Source organism: Salmo salar, chromosome 11 (genome assembly GCF_965601325.2).
Source record: "Salmo salar chromosome 11, fSalSal1, whole genome shotgun sequence".
In the NCBI taxonomy this organism is placed as follows: domain Eukaryota; kingdom Metazoa; phylum Chordata; class Actinopteri; order Salmoniformes; family Salmonidae; genus Salmo; species Salmo salar.
This window is the reverse complement of record NC_138301.1, coordinates 86,315,294-86,333,148: the sequence shown is the minus strand read 5'-3', so window position 1 is coordinate 86,333,148 and position 17,855 is coordinate 86,315,294. Positions and strand designations below refer to the sequence as shown.

The 17,855-nt window shown below is 45.2% G+C and overlaps 2 protein-coding genes across 2 annotated transcripts; both read right to left on the bottom strand.

Moving 5' to 3' along the window:
- Nucleotides 1-1,014: 1,014 nt before the first annotated feature.
- On the bottom strand, nucleotides 1,015-3,951 carry stc1l (stanniocalcin 1, like). The gene is made up of 5 exons (XM_014128284.3): nucleotides 3,738-3,951; nucleotides 3,325-3,467; nucleotides 3,125-3,232; nucleotides 2,858-2,961; nucleotides 1,015-2,790 (listed from the first exon to the last, which is right to left on the bottom strand). The coding sequence occupies exons 1-5, from the start codon at nucleotides 3,850-3,852 to the stop codon at nucleotides 2,493-2,495; spliced, it is 768 nt and encodes a 255-aa protein (XP_013983759.1). The 5' UTR covers nucleotides 3,853-3,951; the 3' UTR covers nucleotides 1,015-2,492.
- Nucleotides 3,952-4,848: 897 nt separating this feature from the next.
- Nucleotides 4,849-17,610, bottom strand: LOC106563065 (cGMP-dependent protein kinase 1). The gene is made up of 21 exons (XM_045689903.2): nucleotides 17,193-17,610; nucleotides 16,685-16,884; nucleotides 16,283-16,415; nucleotides 16,038-16,104; nucleotides 15,715-15,814; nucleotides 12,779-12,892; nucleotides 10,935-11,040; nucleotides 9,982-10,045; nucleotides 9,225-9,302; nucleotides 8,936-9,030; nucleotides 8,219-8,284; nucleotides 7,846-7,920; nucleotides 7,580-7,676; nucleotides 7,291-7,430; nucleotides 7,108-7,197; nucleotides 6,578-6,719; nucleotides 6,262-6,425; nucleotides 6,003-6,125; nucleotides 5,746-5,808; nucleotides 5,451-5,517; nucleotides 4,849-5,362 (listed from the first exon to the last, which is right to left on the bottom strand). Exons 2-21 carry the CDS (start codon nucleotides 16,878-16,880, stop codon nucleotides 5,264-5,266), a joined length of 2,079 nt encoding a protein of 692 aa, XP_045545859.1. The 5' UTR covers nucleotides 16,881-16,884; nucleotides 17,193-17,610; the 3' UTR covers nucleotides 4,849-5,263.
- Nucleotides 17,611-17,855: the final 245 nt, after the last annotated feature.

The window sequence follows — 17,855 nt, the reverse complement described above, 5'->3', positions numbered from 1 at the left end:
GCTTGTAAGTAAGCATTTCACTGTAAGGTCTACTGTACACCTGTTGCAATCAGCGCATGTGACAAATAACATTTGATTTGAAATCACTGTAGTCAATATGATGCAGATCACAACATTTATTTGTAGCAGAGAGAATTACCCCAAGCCCCCATAGTGTAGAGTACCAGACTCGACTACACTATCACACACACACACACACACACACACACACACACACACACACACACACACACACACACACACACACACACACACGATTTAACCACATCTTCCACAGCATACTATTGTCGTGTTCGTACACAGTATAGGATCTTGCATTAACACAGACAGTGACAGAGAAGAACTCAAACCAATCACACAAGTTACAACTAACGACGTAATACAACATCATAAATAAACATTTAGTAAGAAAATACATATCAATAATAATATTATAGTAATATATCCAAAGGTCTTTTTAAATAGGCTTCTCTTGGTAATCACTGGTCAAAACTGGGACGTTATGGCTGCTGTGCCATGTTGAAATCAGATGGAACTACAATGATGGTTCATTTTCTTAGATAGCCTTTGACATGTTTCAATTGATTAACATTAAATGATCAGACTTTTCATCAGCTCCCCAGGTTAAGTTGAGTCTATTCTGAGCAGATATAATCCTCCACATTCAACGTCCAGCTAACAAGTTTCATCCCCCTCTCATCAAGCATCAGCCAACACAGAAATACTTTCAACAGCAGCTAGAGATAGACGCTTCGCCAAATCAACTACGACATTACAGCAGCTCCAAACTTCCCTTAATCATTTAGCCTTAATCATGTGAGGAGACAGCTGTGTGTGTGTGCATGCATGTGCAAATATGTGTGTGTCAGCATGCATAGAGTTGAAGCATTCATGAATGTGTGTTTGTGTGTTTAAGGTACCTGTGGTGTGTTTGTGTGTATATGTGAGTGTGTGTTTAAGGTATGAGCGGTGTGAATGTACACTACCGGTCAAAAGTTTGGACACGCCTACTCATTCAAGGGTTTTTCTTTATTTTTACTATTTTCTACATTGTAGAATAATAGTGAATACATCAAAACTATGAAATTACACATGGAATCATGTAGTAAGCAAAAAAGGGTTAAACAAATTAAAATTCTTCAAATAGCCACCCTTTGCCTTGATAACAGCTTTGCACACTCTCAACCAGCTTCACCTGGAATGCTTTTCCAACATTCTTGAAGGAGTTCCCACATATGCTGAGCATTTGTTGGCTGCTTTTCCTTCACTCTGCGGTCCGACTCATCCCAAACCATCTCAATTTGGTTGAGGTTGGGGGATTGTGGAGGCCAGGTCATCTGATGCAGCACTCCATCACTCTCTTTCTTGGTAAAATAGCCCTTACACAGTGTGGAGGTGTGTTAGGTCATTGTCCTTTTGAAAAAGAAATGATAGTCCCACTAAGCCCAAACCAGATGGGATGGTGTATCACTGCAGAATGCTGTGGTAGCCATAGTGGTTGTGTGCCTTGAATTCTAAATAAATCAGACAGTGTCACCAGCAAAGCACCCCCACACCATAACACCTCCTCCTCCACACTTTACGGTGGGAAATACACATGCGGAGATCATCCGTTCACCCACACCGTTTCTCACAAAGACAAGGCTGTTGGAACCAAAAATCTCATAATTTCTACAGGTCTAATGTCCATTACTCGTGTTTCTTGGCCCAAGCAAGTCTCTTCTTATTATTGGTGTCCTTTAGTAGTGGTTTCTTTACAGCAATTTGACCATGAAGGCCTGATTCACGCAGTCTCCTCTGCACAGTTGATGTTGAGATGTGTCTGTTACTTGAACTCTGTGAAGCATTTATTTGGTCTACAATTTCTGAGGCTGGTAACTAATGAACTTATCCTCTGCAGCAGAGTTAATTCTGGGTCTTCCATTCCTGTGGCAGTCTTCATGAGAGCCAGTTTCATCATAGCGCTTGATGGTTTTTGCAACTGCACTTGAAGAAACTTTCAAAGTCCTTCACATTTTCTGTATTGACTGACCTTCATGTCTTAAAGTAATGATGGACTGTCGTTTCTCTTTGCTTATTTGAGCTGTTCTTGCCATAATATGGGTCTTTTGACAAATAGGGCTATCTTCTGTATACCCCCCACCATGTCACAACACAACAGATTGGCTCAAACACATTAAGGAAAGAAATTCTACAAATTAACATTTAAGGCACACCTGTTAATTGAAATGCATTCCAGGTGACTACCTCATGAATCTGGTTGAGAGAATGCCAAGAGTGTGCAAAGCTGTCATGAAGGCAAAGGGTGGCTACTTCGAAGAATCTCAAATAAAAATATAACACTTTCTTGTTTACTCCATGATTCCATGTGCTATTTCCTAGTTTTGATGTATTCAATATTATTCTACAATGTAGAAAATAGTACAAAAAAAGAAATGCCCTTGAATGGGTAGGTGTTCCAAAACAATTGACCAGTAGTGTATGTCTCCTCTTTACTCAATCTCTCTATCCGACTCCTCCAGAGAGCGTTTCCTAGCGAACAGGTGGGTGGGGTCTCTTCCTCTCATGCTGGGCTGGACCTTGAAGGCGGGGGGAGACCCCATTGGCCAGTGCCAGCCGGCGGGGGCGGAGATAGCACCTTGGTTAGAATCCTGGGGGCAAGGCTTGTTCTGCAGCAGCTGGAAGAGGGTCTCCATGTCTGGACCCAGCCTAGAAACAAACTCCGTCCTGACAACCGCCACTGTTTCCTGATCACAGGCCAGAAGGGACTGAAGCAGAGTGCTGTAGTACCTGGAATACACACGTCGCATTAGACAAATACACCGGGTTAGTCACGCGCAAACACAGTTTGGCTCACCTGTTGGGGAAGTGTGCAGGTACCTGTACCACCTCTCCAATGGCCTCAGGGTTGGAGCGAGCCACACCACAGATGTCCAGTCTACTATAACACTCCTCCTGGACCTACACACACACACACACACACACACACACACAATCCTTTTAACTCTCAGAAACTTGCACTTCATCCTACCACACAGTAGAGGTTATTTGGGATCATTTTGGCGCTGATAGGAAGATATGACGGCTGACATGGAGTGAATCTCTAATAAAGCCAGCGACTGACCTCAGAGATCATCCTCTGGAAGATTCCACAGCGCCTGATGGTCTGGAACACTTTAGATGTGACGCCGTTGGCAATACACCTCAGACTCTCCTTTACAAATGTCTTACCCTGCGCTCACACACACACACACGCACACACGGTTAGAGAGACTGCGGTGGGTCGTCAAAAAAGTGTATGTGTGTGTGTGGTGTATAGATTACCTGTGTGTTGAAGGTAGCTGTGGTGCGGAGGAACAGTTGGCAGATATCGTGCATGCCATCCGTGTCACAGGTAGAATTCTCCAGGCAGGCAAATGTTCCACATCCCACAGCTAGAGCACCATTCAAACACCCAGCCACATCCGCTGGAGAGAGAGGGGGGGGGGGGGGGAAATCATCAAACTTCAGCAATTGACAGAGGCTATAGTGGGCTACACTCACATACATTTAACAAAGTGCCTATGTCTCTATTCATGTTAATGCAACTATTTTAGGAAGGTTTGACTACACGAGGCAACTTTCATACCCAACTCTTGTGCATGAACCCAACGCACTCTGTATCTACAGCCTTATTTGGATAAAGAACTGCAGTTTGCATTGTTTTTTTGCACTTTAGGCTAACCAACGGTACTCACAGGGGCTATTGGAGGAGTAGCGTGCACGGCGAGGAGAGGATTCCTCCGGTTCGGCATCGAAGGCGGAGGTCCCCAGGACTAGGAAGATTGCGAACAGGCCAAATTTAGCTAGCATCTTGTTGAAATATGGTGATGTTCATCGGGTGCAAGAGGTAGAAGAGGTCGGCTTGATTTTTGGTGTAGAACAGTTGGGATGTAGCTCTCTATTAGTTCCCTGGTTAGTGTTACGTTGACGAGCTGTTTTTATAGCCGTTTGTTACACAAATCACTGGACCCCCCAGCGGGTTTGTCCAATCAGCGACCGGCATCTCCAGTGGGGGGTCGCGGTGCGTGCGTTAGGCCAATTTGTAAAATGTTTCCACTGAGCGCTTTGGAACTTTCCGTGCGTGTGCTTATATTTATTCATGAAAGAACGTTCATTGTGGAAATTGAAACAAAAGTGATTATTTTGTTCTAAAATGCATAGGGCAAGGTTACAATGGGTCTGCTAATGTGAGAAGCAGCTGTTCAGGTGTGGTTGTAGGAAAAATTACTTGTCTGCAAAACCAGAAACCTTTCAGTATTGTAATATGACTACGATTAGCTGAAGTTTGATTTAGAATAGGCTACTTCCATAGTTAAATTAGGCCTTGGAAACTGAAATGAGTTGTTTTAAAAAATTCCAGTCATGTTTCATGTGCAGTGGTTCAGTCACGTAGAAAGGCAGATCAATCATTGTGAAAGGCATGCGTGTTAGTGTGTGTGTTATCGGGGGGGGGGGGGGGGGGGGGGGGGGGAGGTTGTTAGTGGAGGTGGCAGGGTTTCCATGATGATCTGTGTTGCCATGGATTAACAGTCCCTGGTGACCCAGGACGACCTATTTGGATCTGATAACCTGTCACAGCTCATACGAGGTTCAAATAGCTGCTAAGGGTCTCAAAGCTGTGACATCCGAGAAAGGAAATGGTTGTGTTTCAACTTTCATTAACTTTCCCCTCATTCATTCTCACACTCTTCCCCCTTATTCTTCCTTTTACATGCACAGTCACACATCTCTCTCCCTCTGGGTGCTTCTCGGTGACACTGCTCTGCTGAGTTATTCAGACATTTGATACAGAGTTTTATGTTTTTTTTGATAGATGTTTTTATTTTGGTTATATATTTTATGACCAAATACTGCAGAAACTAACAATCACCCCAGTCAAAACAGATGAACACAAACAAATCTCCAAAAATTCTTATTGTATTGTAGAAAACTGTCATGAGGAGGAGCAGGTGACAACAGCAGCTGATTGGCCGCTGCTACCTGGGGGTTCTATGATTCCCCCAGCTCACTTTGGCAGAGCCACGACCTGATGTAGCTAGCTTACCTGGTAAACCCGCCAGATACTCCTAACTCACCTGGTAAACCCACCAGTTAAATCTAGCACAACCAGGGTCGCATTCGGGAGGGCGCTGTCAGAAATATCATCACCAGAGCTGACGTGATGCCTTAATCTATATGTCAGAAAGGCATGTCTGTTCTACATTAATGTATGTTGTCCAAATCAGAACTCCAGGTCCCAGCCGGACTCCTCGTCTGGGGGCGGGGCCTCGCTGTCATCGGGGAAGCAGTCAAAGTTTCTGGTGTCCAGTGGACCCTCCACCTGGGAAAGAGGAGACACGGCTGAGTGTGTGTGTGTGTGTGTGTCTGTGTGTGTGTATATGGGTGTGTGTATTAACGTGTATGCTCACAGTAGGAGTGAAAGGAGGGGCCAGAGTTGTCTGTCGGAGTCCCTCCCAATTGAAACCTTCAAACCACCTGAAGACAAATAGAAAAAGAGCTAGGACAACTAAACTCAGCTCTCCTTGTTGTATCAAGATGACCTTGGCTGTGTCCAAAATGCCACCCTATTCCCTAATTGAGGCAAAATAATCTGTATGGGAGCTGAAGAACAAAACGTCCTTTCAGAGAATGTAGCTATTTCTGTTCCATGCAGTCCTATTGGCTGGTAGGTCTAGTAGTCCTCATCACCATGGTAACTCTTACTTGTGTTTCTGGATGTCCTTCACACCATTCTTCTGGTTCCCCACCCTCTCAGATGGGTTGTCCCTGGGCAACAGACACACACACACACTGTCACATATACACACTCTGCGCAAGCACCATTTGATGAGGTCTCTATGCTCTATGTTTGTGTGTGGTGTGTGTGTGTGTGTGTGTGTGTGTGTGTGTGTGTGTGTGTGTGTGTGTGTGTGTGTGTGTGTGTGTGTGTGTGTGTGTGTGTGTGTGTGTGTGTGTGTAACCTGCAGAGGCGTTTGATGAGGTTGGCAGCACTCTTGGAGATCTTCTTGGGGAACTCCACCATGTCGATTCCTCTCAGGATGATGTTATAGGTGTTCATAGGGTCAGAACCAGAGAACGGAGGACTGGAGAAGAGGTGGGGAGGGAGAGAGAGAGAGAGAAAGACAATCTCGGCATTGAGACCAATAAGAAGATCCCATCTCTGCGCATGCACACACGCACGCATGTACACACACACACACCCACACACACACGGTGTACCTGCCGCTGAGCAGTTCATAGATGAGTATCCCCAGGGACCAGCAGTCAGCAGAGATGTCATGTCCCTTGTTCAGGATGATCTCTGGGGCCACGTATTCTGGAGTCCCACAGAACGTCCACGTCTTCTGACCCAGACCCACCTTCTTAGCAAAGCCAAAGTCCACCTGATAGATAAACACGCACACTAAATATGGTGCTTTTTGTTCTGTGAGTCTGTGCCCCGAGATTCAATCAACTGAAGACGAATGAAAACCACACTGCCTGCTTATTCCGAAACTCTAGGCTGCGTCGGAAGTGTTTGTGTGTGTACTAGTACCAGTTTGGCGTATCCTCGGTGGTCCAGTATGATGTTCTCAGGTTTGAGGTCTCTGTAGATGATGCCTCTAACATGGAGGAAGGCCAGAGCCTCTACAACACAGCCTGTATAGAACCGTGTGGTGCCGTCCTCAAACGAACCCCTAGAAGAGTCAGATCAACATGTTTCGTCCCATAGATGATCTAGGGGTGCTCAGACTATCAACTGCGCCTCTATTGATATGTAACAATTTGCCAGGGTAAGGGTTCTGGGTAGAGTTGAACTGGGAGGTGGACATTGAAGCTAGGATTCTGGTTAGGGTTGAACTAGGAGGTGGACGTGAAGCTGGGATTAGGGGTTGTGGTTGAGGCTAGATTCAGGGTTGAACCGAGATGTGGGCATGAAGCTAGGGTTAGGTTGTGGGTTGTGGTTGAGGGTTAGAGTTGAACCGAGATGTGGGCATGAAGCTAGGGTTAGTGGATAGCTGGCTGAGCAGTTTGTGTATAGTCAGGTTTCATTTGCAGTCGTTCTAGACCTACACACACACACACCTGGTACTCAGTAGAGTCCACAGCTCTCCTCCCAGACAGGCCTCCTGCAGCATGTACAGATACTTAGAGTCCCTAAACGTACGATACAACCTGGACAAGGACACACAGCGTCAGTGTGTGTGTGTGCGTAATTGTCAGTGAAGTGGCTGTGTGGTGTGTGTGTGTGTGTTTGTGTGTGTGTACCGGACGGTGAAGGGGCCGTGTGCGTCCATCATGATGCGTCTCTCTGAGAGGATGTGACCCTGCTGACTGGTGTCCAGAATGTGACGCTTCTTCAGAACCTTCATAGCAAACGACCTGCTGGGGTCACTCTTCAACTGCACCTGAACACACACACATTATACATATTAAAACACACACACACACACACACACACACACACACACACACACACACACACACACACACACACACACACAGTAGTTGCGCATGCACAGTCCTGTTAGCGCGCGCACGTTATACACACACTCACCAGTTCGACGCGACTGAAGCCTCCAACTCCGAGGGTGCAGATGACGTGGAAATCGTTGAGAGACACACTGGAGAAAAACACTGCCTCTGCCTCCAACCTGGAGACGGGGGGGGTGGGGGTCAATCAATTGCCCAATATCTTTTCACTGAAACTGGCTGAGTCTGTGTGGTTGGATATATCACAAACTAAATGTACTGAACTTAGTTTGGTGAAACAAGAGAAAGGAGGAGGGAAAGAAGAGTATTCGGAGGTGTAGCGACACTTACTTGGCCTTGAGCTCGTCACTCTCGTTGTGTCTGCTGCTGTCGTCATCAAGCCCTCCTATCAGCTGCATGAATGACCTGGAACAAGGGGAGGGGTTAGGGTTACGCAACCCCGCATCTACCAATGAAGAAGGGTTCAGTTACACACACGCACGCACCACAGGATGTTGGTGGCGCCTTAATTGGGGAGGACGGGCTCATAGTAATGGCCGGAGGGGAATGGTAATTGAACTCATCAAACACGTCGTTTCCATGGGTTTGACACCGTCTCATTTACTCCATTCCAGCCATTATTTTGAGCCATCCTCCCCTCAGCAGCCTCCTGTGGCATGCACTCATGCTCTCTCTCTCTCTCTCTCCCCCAGGGGTCTCTCACTCTCTGTCCACGACCAGACAGGTCACTCCTCCTACAGCTGTGACACTGGCTGTGCGAACATCCTCCCTGGGTAGAGAGAGAAATATTTAGAAATTAGTTCATTATAAACAGAAATAAGCAGTCATCTTTATTATCTTCCTTTGCAAAACACAACTCTACTCTAATCCTATGAGAGTATATGTTTACTTAGGCAATTGGTTGGTGTGTTTGGTTGTTTTCTAAAGCTGCTGGTTGTTGTTTGGTCGTTAGAGGTGTTGTTTGGTGGTTAGAGGTGTTGTTTGGTCGTTAGAGGTGTTGTTTGGTGGTTAGAGGTGTTGTTTGGTGGTTAGAGGTGTTGTTTGGCGGTTAGAGGTGTTGTTTGGCGGTTAGAGGTGTTGTTTGATGGTTAGAGGTGTTGTTTGGTCGTTAGAGGTGTTATTTGGTGGTTAGAGGTGTTGTTTGGTGGTTAGAGGTGTTGTTTGGCGGTTAGAGGTGTTGTTTGGCGGTTAGAGGTGTTTTTTGGCGGTTAGAGGTGTTGTTTGGTGGTTAGAGGTGTTGTTTGGTGGTTAGAGGTGTTGTTTGGTGGTTAGAGGTGTTGTTTGGTTGTTAGAGGGGTGTGTTTGGTTGTTAGAGGGGTGTGTTTGGTTGTTCTCTAAAGCTGCTTGTTGTTGTTTGGTTGTTAGAGGTGACTTTGGTTGTTAGAGTGTTGTTTGGTTGTTAGAGGTGCTGTTGTCTCACCCTTTTAGCGCCTGCTCTCCAAACCAGTCCCCCCTAGAGAGTGTGGTCAGAAACTCTGGCTCCTCATTGGATGATTTCTGTTGCGTGACCTTTACCTGAGTGCAGACAGGAGAGATGAGAAAAAAAGGGGGGAGAGGAGGGGGGAAGAGAGAGGAAGTTATTGGGAGGAAGTCTGAATTTAAATTATGATTATTACTGGTATGTTTTAATTGCATTACTGATTATGTCCACATGGTGGCAGTATGATTGTGATTTTATACACTTCTCTCCTCGACCTCCTCTTCCTCACCTGTCCTTCGCTGATGATGAAGAAGGTGTCTCCTGTGGCGCCCTGCCTGATGATGTAATCACCTTCACTGTAGTGAGTCTGAGCGAGAGAGAGATAGAGAGAGGGAGAAAGAGAGCAAGAGAGATGAGGAAAGGGATTGGGAGAGGATAAGGGAGAGGGAGAGAGATAGAGGACAGCAGAGGAGGAGAGAGAGAGGTGGGGAGCAGGCGAGGACAAGGGAGAGGGAAAGAGACAGAACAGCAGAATAGGAGAGAGAGAGGTGTGCAGAGAGACAAAGGGAGAGGGTGAGAGACAGAGGGAGCGAGAGAGAGAGAGGAGAGCAGGAGAGAGGAGGAGAGCTCCCACAGTGGTGGGAGTAGAGAGAGGATGAGAGAGAGGTGGGCAGAGATACAAAGGGAGAGGGTGAAAGATGGAGGAAGAGATGGAGAGAGAGGACAGCAAGGGAGAAGAGAGAGAGGGGCATGGCTCTCAGACAGACGCACTTTACCACAGAAAGGAGAAACAGTCTGCGTGTCTCTAAAAGCTGGAAGGCATGTGACTGGTGTCTATGGCAGTATGCAGTTAACACACACACACACACAAGTGCCCTCACGCACACACACGAACACACAAACTCTTAAAACAAATCCACACTGACTGTCACCACCAGCTGCTCTCCATCTGACCATGCCTGTGTGTGTGTGTGTGTGTGTGTGTGTGTGTGTGTGTGTGTGTGTGTGTGTGCGTGTGTGCGCGCGCGTGTATGTGCACTCCTCACCTCCTCCAGAACATCAGCTACCTTACTAAGAACGTCCTCAGGCAATGACTGAAAGGAGGGAACACTAACAGAGAGAGAAAGAGAAAGAGAGAGAGAGAGAGAGAACAACAACAACATTCTTGCCAAAATCAATTGTGTGAATAATAATTTGAAAATACGTGACTAGGGTTGCAAAGAGAGGATATATTACTTGAAACTTTCTAAGTTTACCAGTAAACTACTAGAATTTTGGTAACTTTCAAGAATTTTATGTAATTTATTACAAAACATCCAGTGGCCATTTTGGGTACTTCAGATTATCACAAGTGTTTGTAATTATCTCTGGCCCTCTGCGTGGATTATCACATGCAAAATATATCAAATAAGATGATTTTAAAATAAAAATAGAATGAAGCTGTAACACATTATTCTAAATATAAACCATCAACTTAGTGAATACCATTTAATATGAGGGTTTCAGCACTTTATTGTCCCTCAGATGAAATGGTGGAGAGGAATGTGTATCTGTCTCTGTCCGTCCATCCGCTCATATGGTAGTCACACGCGATATGGACACAGATATAAAAAATGAATCATATAAAAAATGAATCATATATATATAAATACTTAAAAAAATTAAATAAAGTAAGTTATTTGAGTATAAATTACCAAAATTACCATAGATTGCCATAGATTACCTGTTAATTACCAAAATGACAGAAGATTCCGGTAACTTTGGTAAATGACTTGTAGCTTTGCAACCCTAGACGTGACAGAAGCTAGCGAACGTTCTGTGTTCTGTGGCTACTGAATCTTAATCATCTGTCTATCCAACTAGGCTCACAGAAGTCTGCATAGCTGCATAATAAAGAGTGTGTTCCAAGCAGAAGCGAACCGTGCTTGTGTGTGTGTGGGTGCGTGCGTGCGTGCCTGTGTTTGTGTGTGTGTGTGTTAGCTGTGTGTGTGTGTGTTACCTGCGGAGGAACTCCATATACTGGGAGTGTTTAATGAGTCCAGTCCTCATCATGATGGTCTGGAAACCCTGTCTGTCTATTGCCCACAGCTTAATGTCAGTCAGAGCTGAAGGGAGAGATGGAGAAATGGAGAGCGAGAAACACAGAGGAAGAAAGAGGGAGAGGAGAAAGAGAGGGGAGAGAGAGAGAGAACGAACGAGAGAAGATAGGGGATAGAAAGGTAGAGAGAAGGGTTCAGAGAGAGATATGAGGAAGTGGAGAGGGGTGAAAGAAGAGTAATTCCAATGAATTTCAAAGCCTCCATATTCACACCTATGCTCACAGGAACACTCTCCATCCCATTCAACGCGACAAAAAGATGATAATATGATTCAATCCTTTAGCAAGTAACCAGTAGAGGGAATCTCAATGAAAGCCTTACATACACAAACAATCAGAGAGATGCAGGCCCTGCATGCGTGTGTGTGCGTGGTTGCTAAAGGAATGAACAGGGCACAGTTTCAAGGTCTCTCTCTTTCTCGCTCTCTCTCTCTCACACACATGTACAACCACACATACTGTATTAATACACACTTTATGCAAAAACATACCCACACAATAATACACGGACAAAAGTACACACGCAGTCACATGTGCAACAACATGTGTCAGCACAGTACACATAGCAGTTGATAGGAAATGCCATTATCTCAACAGTTCTCCTTCTAGAGATGAGAGCCTTCACATCCCACTCTAATTATCTGCTATAACACACACACACACGTTGTTTCTCTCTATTCTAATAAGAGGGTAATTATATAGATTATATATATATATATATCTCTCACCTCTTCCTTCCACCCCTCACAGACCCCTCCCACCCCCCACCCCCCACCACACATGTTCACTACCTGTCAGTCAACTCCGGTGATGGAGAGAGACAGAGACAAGGATGAGGACGAATGAAGGGGCAAAATCGAACGCTGTCGACACATGGTCAAATCAAAGGTCTTACAGGTGTGGAAAGAGGAGAGGACAGAGGAGGGGAAAGGATGGGGGAGTGATGCTAAAGGAGAGGGACTGAGAGAGCAGCAAGAGGAGTTGTTTCTTTTCCTATTCACCTCTCTCTCCCCCTCTCGCTCAGCAGACCAATAACTGCCCGACCCTGAATAGCATTGTACAGTAAACACTTCACCACTCAGAGAGAGAGGGAGAGTGAGAGACAAAAAAGAAGAAAGAGTAGAAGATGTCAGAGGACGATTTGTGAACTGCGGAGGTTGTCACATACTCACGCAGACACATACACACACACACACACGCACACGCACACACACACACAGGCAGGCAGCCTTCTGACAGCATATTACAGCGCAAATCAGACAGTCACCGCCTACAGTGTGTGTGTGTGTGTGTGTGAAAATGACCCGTGGGAGGATTTTCAATTATTACTGTATCTCTCTGCTGAAATTAAATAAATACTTTTAGCACAGCGTAGATCTGACACCACGCCTCACCCCAATCACTTAGCCTCAACACACACACACACACACACACACACACACACACACACACACACACACACACACACACACACACACACACACACACACACACACACACACACACACACACACACACACACGTCTGACACCAAATCTCACCTCAATCCATCAGACTAAACGTCAGTGGCGGAGAGGAGGATGAAGAAATTACAAAAACTACAAAAACAATTCCTAATCCTGAACTCAATCAAATAAGTGTGTGTGTGTCCTACCTAAAATAGCAGTGATGAGAGTGTGTGTGTGTGTGTGTGTGTGTGTGTGTGTGTGTGTGTGTGTGTGTGTGTGTGTGTGTGAGAGTGTTACCTGTAACAGTAGCAGTCCTGGTACAGTTGTAGAGGATGGCCAGTTCTCCAAAGACCTTCCCGGGATCGATGGTGCACAGCTTCTGTTCCCCTTTAGTCACCTCCACCTTTCCCTCTACACACACACAACCGCACACACACACGCACACGCACACGCACACACTCAGGCACCCACATAAACAACATTACATTATCAAACCTGCCTGAAATGAACAGAACTCCCCAACTCCCCACTCATTCACACAGTTGAAGTCGGAAGTTTACATACACAGGTTGGAGTCATTAAAACTCGTTTTTTAACCACTCCACACATTTCATGTTAACGAACTATAGTTTTGGCAAGTCGGTTAGGACATCTACTTCGTGCATGACAGAAGTAATTTTTCCAACAATTGTTTACAGATTATTTCACTATAATTCACTGTATCACAATTCCAGTGGGTCAGAAGTTTACATACACTAAATTGACTGTGCCTTTAAACAGCTTGGAAAATTCCAGAAAATGATGTCATGGCTTTAGAAGCTTCTGATACACCTGTGGATGTATTTCAAGGCCTACCTTCAAACTCAGTCCCTCTTTGCTTGACATCATGGGAAAATGAAAAGAAATCAGCCAAGACCTCAGAAAAAAAATTGTAGACCTCCACAAGTCTGGTTCATCCATGGAGCAATGTCCGAATGCCTGAAGGTACCACGTTTATCTTTACAAACAATAATACGCAAGTATAAACACCATGGGACCACGCAGCCGTCATACCGCTCAGGAAGGAGATGCGTTCTGTCTCCTAGAGATGAACGTTCTTTGGTGCGAAAAGTGCAAATCAATCCCAGAACAACAGCAAAGGACCTTGTGAAGATGGTGGAGGAAACAGGTACAAAAGTATCAGTTCGCAACTGCACATGGGGACAAAGATCGTACTTTTTGGAGAAATGTCCTCTGGTCTGACGAAACAAAAATAGAACTGTTTGGCCTTAATGACCATTGTTATGTTTGGAGGAAAAAGGGGGAGGCTTGCAAGCCGAAGAACACCATCCCAACCGTGAAGCACGGGGGTGGCAGCATCATGTTGTGTGGGTGCTTTGCTGCAGGAGGGACTGGTGCGCTTCACAAAATCGATGGCATCATGAGGAGGGGAAATTATGTGGATATATTGAAGCAACATCTCAAAACATCAGTCAGGAAGTTAAAGCTTGGTCGCAAATTGGTCTTCCAAATGGACAATGACCCCAAGCATACTTCCAAAGTTGTGGAAAAATGGCTTAAGGAAAACAAAGTCAAGTTATTGGAGTGGCCATCCCAAAGCCCTGACCTCAACCCTACAGAAAATTTGTGGGCAGAACTGAAAAGCATGTGCGAGTAAGGAGGTCTACAAACCTGACTCAGTTACACCAGCTCTTTAAGGAGGAATGGGCCAAAATTCACCCAACTTACTGTGGGAAGCTTGTGGAAGGCTACCCGAAACGTTTGGCTCAAGTTAAACAATTTAAAGGCAATGCTACCAAATACTAATTGAGTGTATGTAAACTTCTGACACACTAGGAATGCGATGAAAGAAATAAAAGCTGAAATAAATCATTCTCTTTAATATTATTCTGACATTTCACATTCTTAAAATAAAGTGGTGATCCTAACTGACCTAAGACAGGGCATTTTTACTAGGATTAAATGTCAGGAATTGTGAAAAACTGAGTTTAAATGTATTTGGCTACGGTGTATGTAAACTTCCGACTTTAACTGTAAAGGACTGCATTAATATTAATCATCTCTTCATGGTAATACACCCACACTCTCTAGATGGATGTTTACCAAAGTGAACGGACTGTATAATCAACATGGCCTAATTGGGTGTGTCTGTGTGTGTGTGAATGAGAAACAGAGAGAGACAAAGAGACTGTGGTAAAAAGAGAGGACAGATTAGATATTTTTAAGAGGAGAGGAGTCGAGGTGTCAAGAACAGATGTTTCAGAGCGCCTGAGAGAGCAAGAAGTGTGTGTGTGTGTGTGTGTGTGTGTGTGTGTGTGTGTGTGTGTGTGTGTGTGTGTGTGTGTGTGTGTGACCTGTCTGCCTCTGCTACAGTGAGCTCACTGTATGATATCACCTGATATATACAGTATATTCAAAGATTTTTATAACTTAACCAAGATAGACCACAGCCTGTTGTTTCAAATGGGAACAAATGAGCCATAGATGGCAGAACAAGCAAGGAGGTGGGCAGAGCCAAGCACGAGCTAGTGAGATCCTATTGGCGTGTTCTAGCATTTGGGGAACGCCTACTCTGAAGTGCACGTGTGCAGTAACTCAATTCACCTTTCCACGCCTTCTATTTTTAAAAATCTTGGCAAAGGGTAAAGTCTAAAGAACGTAGTCCACTCTGTTCGTAACAAATTGTAGTTTTGGGAACAGAAAACTGTATTGAGATCAAATGTTTGATGAGTAAATTAGCAGAATGTCTGCCAAAATCCATCTCGTTCCATCATCTCCCACTGCCGGCCACTGGACTTCCTCTCACTACCATACTTGGTAGTGAAACGCCAACCGGATGCTTCACATTTATACATTCTGTGAAATATCTGTCTCATTGTGGTATTATCTGTCCCTCCCTTGCCTCCCCTTTCGCCTAGACTATCATAACTTCTCACCTATCTACTTCCCTCCCCCTTCCTCTCTCACAGTCTCGCCCTCCTCTTTCACCCTCCCTCCCTCCCTCCCTCCATCTCTCACCCTCCCTCCATCTCTCACCCTCCCTCCCGCCCTCCATCTCTCACCCTCTCTCCCCTTCTCGCTCACCCTCCCTCCCCCCTTCTCTCTATCCCTCTTCATTGCCCTATTTTCCCCCTTCCTCTCTTTCATTTCATCCCTCCCTCCCTCCCTCCCTCCCTCCCCTCCCTCCCTCCCTCCCTCCACCCCATCCCTCCACCTCCCTTCATGCCTCTCACCCTCCAGTACATAGACCAGAGATCCGTCGTCTCCCTCCTGTATGACACAGCAGCCCCGGGCCAGACGAGTGGGATGCATACAGTCAACTATGGTCTGAATCTACAGGGTGAGAGTGAGAGACATAGAGAAAAAGACAAAGAGAGAGAGACAAAGCAAGAGACCTGTTTATAAAAATATAGCATTTGTTTAATTAAATTGAGAGCAAAAGAGAGAGTATGTGAGAGAGAGGGGGGAGGAGATAAATAAATGGATATCTAAGAATAGACAGTGAGAGTAGCAGTAGTACCACAGTAATACTATACAGTCGTAGTAATACTAGTACCTGTCCCTGCTCCAGGTGTTTCATGAATTCATTCTCCAACAGAGCTCTATGGATCAGCTCTCTAGACCTGTACACATGTACAGAGACAGGATCAGTGTGTGTGTGTGTGTGTGTGTGTGTGTGTGTGTGTGTGTGTGTGTGTGTGTGTGTGTGTGTGTGTGTGTGTGTGTGTGTGTGTGGCGTGCGTGCGTGCGTGCGTGCGTGCGTGCGTGCGTGCGTGCGTTTGTATGCGTGCGTGTACTCACTCTTCACTCTTGCTGTAGTTGGTGAGTGTGACATGTGTGAGTTGGGCAGGGTCCAGGGCTGTGGGTTCTGCTGATATTGCCTGTCTCTTAGTCCTCTGCGGCTCATCAGGCACTGGTGGGGACAGCCCGGGTCCTGACAGACACCCATTTTGGTTAGGCTTTACCTCAGCGAGCTAACACAGTCTCGTGGCAAGTAGGAGACCGCGTTCAACCCCAATCTGTCACATTAGCCTTGAGAGTGATGGCTCCCAGGTTCATGCATAACTACCCTTGAATTCACTGAACACCTCCAGGAGAGTTAGGACTGGTTTGGTACCCTGTGTTGTTTTGCGTTTCCCCGAGGGCTGTGATGTATTAGAGGTGCATGTTAATGTTATTTAAGGTGTAACGAGTAGTACCTACCTGTGTTCTCTGTGCTCCCAGTGGTCCCTGTGTGTTGTGGAGCGTTGCGATGGCGGTCCAGTTCTGTCTGCAGCTGTCGGATGAGATCATCCTTGGTGTCCAGCTCCAACTCCAGCTCATCTATCAGACTGTCTCTCTGACGGAGCTCCTCGATCTTCAGCTGCAGTGCAAACTGCAAGTCCCTCAGAGTACCCATAACCCTGATATGCACATATAAAGCATGCACATTACATGCAGGAGGAAAGGCAGGCAGACAGAGGCACACACACACACAGGCATGAGGAATAAAGAGTTTCGCTAGTGGGTTTTGGGGACTCCACCACATGCTAAATTAATTATTGCCTGCTTAATCCCACAAACACAGTGAAATACAATAACCATATATATGCACATACAGGTTACAATAAAACGGAAATATCTAACACACATAAACCACTTACTGATACTTTGGGAATGTCGAGTTTATGCAGTAAAAATACATTTGAAAAAGTAAAACATTTTGTCTTACCTGTCCAAGCGCTTGTCTGGGTGTAAGTGAAGAAGAAGCTCCTACCGACTGCTAATGCTGCATTCACAGTTATGTGCCGATCTCCAATCTCATCATGTGTAAATTGATTTATAGCTGATGTGAAAAGCAAACAGGATAGGCTAATCGAAATGAGACTGCGACGAATGTTAATTAAAACGGAAGTTTTAAAGGTGTATAAAGACACTTCAGATCATGAAGATAGATAGACATACCAACCAGACACATTCTCGCCCTTTGCCGGTTGCGCTCGAGTGAAGAACCGATCACTCAAATGACAATTTCTAGAGTATCCAATATAGCCATACGCGGAGCGGTGCGCGCGCGTCCATTGGCATACAAATGTACATATATTTTTACATAAATGTATGGGTGATTAGTTTACATCAATTAAATAATATCCTTATCAACATCCATATTGGATTCACATGTTTTGCCTGAGATGTGTCAGCTCAATATGTTTATTGCTAATAAGATTGTTAACAACTTTTTAAAACTTTTTTTATGTAGACAAATCCACGTTACATCTTTTTGTGTATATAAAAACAACTTTATTCATCAACCGTGGCGAATCTCCATATCAGAATGTAAATCTATATTTGTTGCATTCGGGCGAATCTGCGGTCGCCAACATCTAGATTTACT

What these genes read in the sequence shown, in the direction of transcription:
- stc1l (XM_014128284.3), bottom strand. Translation starts at nt 3,852, where the DNA reads ATGCTAGCTAAATTTGGCCTGTTCGCAATCTTCCTAGTCCTGGGGACC. An exon ending in CAGCTACCTTCAACACACAG is followed by an intron (nt 3,233 to 3,324) that starts GTAATCTATACA and finishes GTGTGAGCGCAG; the next exon opens with GGTAAGACATTTGTAAAGGA. An exon ending in TCCAGAGGATGATCTCTGAG is followed by an intron (nt 2,962 to 3,124) that starts GTCAGTCGCTGG and finishes GTGTGTGTGTAG; the next exon opens with GTCCAGGAGGAGTGTTATAG.
- LOC106563065 (XM_045689903.2), bottom strand. Translation starts at nt 16,880, where the DNA reads ATGGGTACTCTGAGGGACTTGCAGTTTGCACTGCAGCTGAAGATCGAG. An exon ending in AGTGACGAGCTCAAGGCCAA is followed by an intron (nt 7,677 to 7,845) that starts GTAAGTGTCGCT and finishes CCCCGTCTCCAG; the next exon opens with GTTGGAGGCAGAGGCAGTGT. An exon ending in TGGACTCTACTGAGTACCAG is followed by an intron (nt 6,720 to 7,107) that starts GTGTGTGTGTGT and finishes TGACTCTTCTAG; the next exon opens with GGGTTCGTTTGAGGACGGCA.